Source organism: Pistacia vera, unplaced genomic scaffold, assembly GCF_008641045.1.
Source record: "Pistacia vera cultivar Batoury unplaced genomic scaffold, PisVer_v2 Contig604, whole genome shotgun sequence".
Lineage (NCBI taxonomy): Eukaryota > Viridiplantae > Streptophyta > Magnoliopsida > Sapindales > Anacardiaceae > Pistacia > Pistacia vera.
In genome coordinates, this window is record NW_022196451.1 from 66,563 (window position 1) to 71,065 (window position 4,503).

The 4,503-nt window shown below is 33.8% G+C and overlaps 1 protein-coding gene across 1 annotated transcript; it reads right to left on the minus strand.

Annotated features, from left to right (window-relative positions):
• Window positions 1-2,252: 2,252 nt before the first annotated feature.
• On the minus strand, window positions 2,253-3,418 carry LOC116110510 (cytochrome P450 71D9-like). The gene is made up of 3 exons (XM_031396718.1): window positions 2,845-3,418; window positions 2,664-2,728; window positions 2,253-2,273 (listed from the first exon to the last, which is right to left on the minus strand). The coding sequence occupies exons 1-3, from the start codon at window positions 3,416-3,418 to the stop codon at window positions 2,253-2,255; spliced, it is 660 nt and encodes a 219-aa protein (XP_031252578.1).
• Between the last annotated feature and the right edge of the window lie 1,085 nt (window positions 3,419-4,503).

Here is a 4,503-nt window from a genome sequence, read left to right on the forward strand (position 1 = left end):
CATAGCTCGCAGATTGATATTTAATTCAATAAAAGTATAAAATGACAAAATAATGATTTTTTTTTTTTAAGTGTAATAAGAAAAATCATTTTTAAAATTTTAATTACATGTTTTTTAAGATAATTGGATGCAGAATGAAAGGCTTGTGAGTAGTAACCATTTAAAAAAACAAAGAAAAACATACTTTGTCTTTAGAATCGACAGGTTTTTAAATGTAGCCCCCCTTGAAGTTTATATATTATTCAATTAACCATCAGGGTAAAAATTATCCTCCTATTGATTTTTGTAGACTAAATCAAACTCTAGACTATAAAAACTATAAAAAGACTTAAAAACTAACTATTCTTTAGAAAAATGTTAGCTGACACAATTGTCTTGTGTTAAAGATTAAAAAATACTAAGAATTCAGGAGATTAAAAGTTGAGATTTTATATGTTATTTTTTTTTTTCTTACATTTAATTGACTATATTGCTTAAGTAGATTTTTTGTATCATTTGGTTGCAATTGAAGAAAAATTTATAGGTAATTAATACGGTATTTTATCAATGCCTCTACTTGAGCGAGTTGTTAATTATTTGCGTGTAATTCATCTTCCCTGCAAAGGATGATTATGATGGCTTCACGGAGGCTCTTAAGTTTCAAGACCAAGTTGCCTTATTGCTCACAGACCCTGTGCCTCTTCAAAAGAGTAGCTCTATATGCACTAATTAGATGTATATGTTTGTGGAGTTAATGGGAGTCAAAATTATGTCTTTAGCCAGGGATTGAATTCTATTAATTCTCTCAATAATTGTACCCGTGGAGATTGGATATCAAATACGTAGCCGTTTCATATTAGATACAACAAATCTTTGAAACATAAATTTCACATCACACGAACCATTTCATTCAAACTTCTTATTTATGTAAAGTCCAGGAGTTCCTCTCAGCCATATTAAGAAAGAATAACAACGCCTTCTTACTCTTATTTGAAAAACATATTAAAACACAGCTAGATCTGCCACTTCCATTTCAGGCTACGGGAATGACGCTTAAATCATGTTTTCTTGTGATTGTCACACCAGACAGCTCTTCCATGTCCAAATCTTCATTCTTCATTCCACCTGGAAGTTTCCAATCAAAATGGTACAGCAACGATGCCAGAGGAAACTCAACATTGGCCAGATCATATGTAATTCCTGGACACATCCTCCTTCTTGCGCCAAATGGGAGATATTCGAAATTAGTTCCTCTATAGTCAAGAGAGCCATCACTGAAACTCTCTGGATTGAAGCTCTCAGGTTGGGTCCAATATTCTGAATCCCTTGCAATCGTCCATACGTTGACCAGGACTCTGGTTTTGGTTGGAATGTTGAATCCATTAATCTCAGTTTACTCTCTACATTCTCTTGGAAGTAACAAAGGATCAGCTGGATGTAATCTCAGAGTCTCTTTGATTACTAGCTTCAAGTATTTCATTTCGCTAATGCCCGTTTCATCAACCTTCCGTTTTCTATTGAAGACTTCCCTGACCTCAGCTTGAGCCTTTCTCATCACTCCTGGATTTTTAATCAGCTCGGACATTGCCCATTCCATTAGAGTGGCAGATGTGTCACTGCCAGCGCTAAAAACGTCCTGTAAAAGAAGTTTATATATATAAGTAATCTTTGAAATATAAGCATAGAAGAGATAGTGGTCAGGTTTTAAACATGGTTGATTTTCCCCTGAATTGGAGATTAACTTTGGAAAGTCTATTTACATGTAATTAATCTTCAAAGAAATCTAACAACTATTCCACCGAACTTTTAGAATTTATGTTCACCAGATATTAGCTAGAGAGAGATTAAGCATTGAACTCTAAGGTTTTATGTATAGATGTAATTATAAGAATTAAAAATACTTACAAAAACTACTGCTTTGATGTTCTCGGTGGTTAAGGAAAATTGAGGATCGCTATCTTCTTGACACTTCAAGAGAACATCAACCAGATCGTTATCTCCTCCACTCCTCACGGACTTCTTATGTTCATTGATAATGTTTTGAATTATTCTGTCAGATTCTTGCATCAGCTTCTCAAATTTTGACTTGACTCCAGTGATGAAATGGAGAAGTTTGATGGAAGGAAACAAATCTACAATGTTAAAACCTGTTAGCAATTGTAAAATCCTCTTGATAGCCGATTTAAATTTTTCTTGATCTTTGCATTTTTCCCGAAAAGTTGCCCTTGCTTTGGGACCGTATGTTGATGAGAAAACTGCTTCGGTCAAGTTAATCACTGATCCTGCTTTTGAAGCTGTTGTAAATCAGACCCAAAAACATAAAGAATCATGCAGTAGTCCAGATTGTTCATTCAACCAAAACAAGCACAAAAGGAGAAAAACAAATACAGTAAAGAAAAATAAGAAGAGAGACACCAAATTTATAGTGGTTCGGTAATCTGAAAGATTACCTACATCCACTCTTCAAAGGCAACCAGAAAAATAACTTCACTATGAGTTTGAGAAACCTTACAGAAGAATCGGCTCACCCCTTTTACACCAAGGCATCAACCCGATACAAACCCTCTGATTTTACACCCGTATACCCAGATGCTCTCACCACTCATACATCACCAAAGAGGCAGAAATCAGTACATATTTATACAAAGAAAAAGACTACAACAGAAAAGACAGCTCACACCTACCATCACCGTTGATTCCACAGACGGATCTTGGATTTCCAGCACAGCACCTCTAACCATTTCTCTCTCTGTTAACCAAGAGAGAGAAAAGGAGAGAAATGAGCTGCGCACAAAACCTAATTTGATTTAGGTTTTTGGAACGAAGGGAAAAGACAGAACTACCCCTCTTGTCTTAACAAATTACTTTGACCAGCCAACTCCCAAGTTGACTTCCACGTGTCATCAGAATGCCACATCGCTACAGAAGCAATAGAATCTATGAGATTAGACATCTCTTCTTCTCTTAAGGATCGTAAGGATTGGACTCGTTTGGCGCTTAAAAGCTCCAACGTATAGATTTTCTCTAATTTTCTCCAATATTTACCATATGGTGAAAAGATTACATCAGTATAACCATAGGACATAAAATTTGCTAATTCATTACACGGCCTTGATGCAAAAACAGCATCATGAGTTTTCATCACTTGCTCGGTGAACTCCGGCGAAGAAACAACAATAGTAGAAATTTCTCCAAGCTGGAGATGCATAAAGGGTCCATATATCTTGGCCAACTCTCTCAGTCCACGATGAGGAAGACATCCCAGAGATCCCAGAGCAGCAAGCTGGTGCAGATTAACAATAAGAGGTAATTTCTGTGGCCCTGGAGGAAGACTTAAGGTTCCGTCGTTGGTTTTAAATCTTTTCCCAATCTTTATCACCATGAAGACAAAGATAAGAAAGCTGAGAAGGATTGAGAAGGAGGGGAACACGAGCTCCATATTGGCAAGATGGAAAGCGGAAAGTGCGAGGAATATTTATACCATTTTGGCCTCTAAAACAACATATATATGCATTTCACTAATGAAATTGTATATCTGCACACGGATGGGTCCACTTTTGAAATGGAAAACCCAGAATGATCCACTATCAAAGTCCCTCAATAAGGTTTTCTCTCTTTGCACCTAGAAAATCAATTATTAGTTTCAAAATTATATTTTTTATCATATTATTATTATAATTGCAATACATAGCTCGCAGATTGATATTTAATTCAATAAAAGTATAAAATGACAAAATAATGATTTTTTTTTTTTAAAGTTTAATAAGAAAAATCATTTTTAAAATTTTAATTACATGTTTTTTAAGATAATTGGATGCAGAATGAAAGGCTTGTGAGTAGTGAACCCATTTAACAAAAACAAAAGAAAAACTATTACTTTGTCTTTAGAATCGACAGGTTTTTAAATGTAGCCCCCCTTGAAGTTTATATTATTATTCAATTAACCATCAGGGTAAAATTATTATCCTCCTATTGATTTTTGTAGACTAAAATCAAACTCTAGACTATAAAAACTATAAAAAGACTTAAAAACTTAACTATTCTTTAGAAAAATGTTAGCTGACACAATTGTCTTGTGTTAAAGATTAAAAAATACTTAAGAATTCAGGAGATTAAAAGTTGAGATTTTATATGTTATTTTTGTTATCTTACATTTATATTGACTATTATTGCTTAAGTAGATTTTTTGTATCATTTGGTTGCAATTGAAGAAAAATTTATAGGTAATTTAATACGTTATTTTTATTAAGGAAGGTGACACAAGGCAACAATAAGATTCAAATTCAAACTAGAAATCTGGAAGTGATTTGCAGGAAAAATCAAGCCGAGAATCATGTCCTGTAATTGATGCATTTATTGTATTTTAGTAAACAAAATCTATAACCGATGTACATGTTATTTTCTTAGCTGTTCAATTCCTTAGATAGATTTGTAAAGTCTGTATAAAATCATCAGAAAGATCAATACAATTTGTGTGTTGACATTTCCATTGTGAGCTCCAAAATATTTACTTTTCTATATGGT

Coding starts and splice junctions, on each gene's coding strand:
- LOC116110510 (XM_031396718.1), bottom strand. CDS start 3,418: ATGGAGCTCGTGTTCCCCTCCTTCTCAATCCTTCTCAGCTTTCTTATC. Junction 2,729..2,844: donor TTGGGAGTTGGCTGGTCAAA/GTAATTTGTTAA, acceptor CTTGGTTAACAG/AGAGAGAAATGGTTAGAGGT. Junction 2,274..2,663: donor CTGTGGAATCAACGGTGATG/GTAGGTGTGAGC, acceptor GATTTACAACAG/CTTCAAAAGCAGGATCAGTG.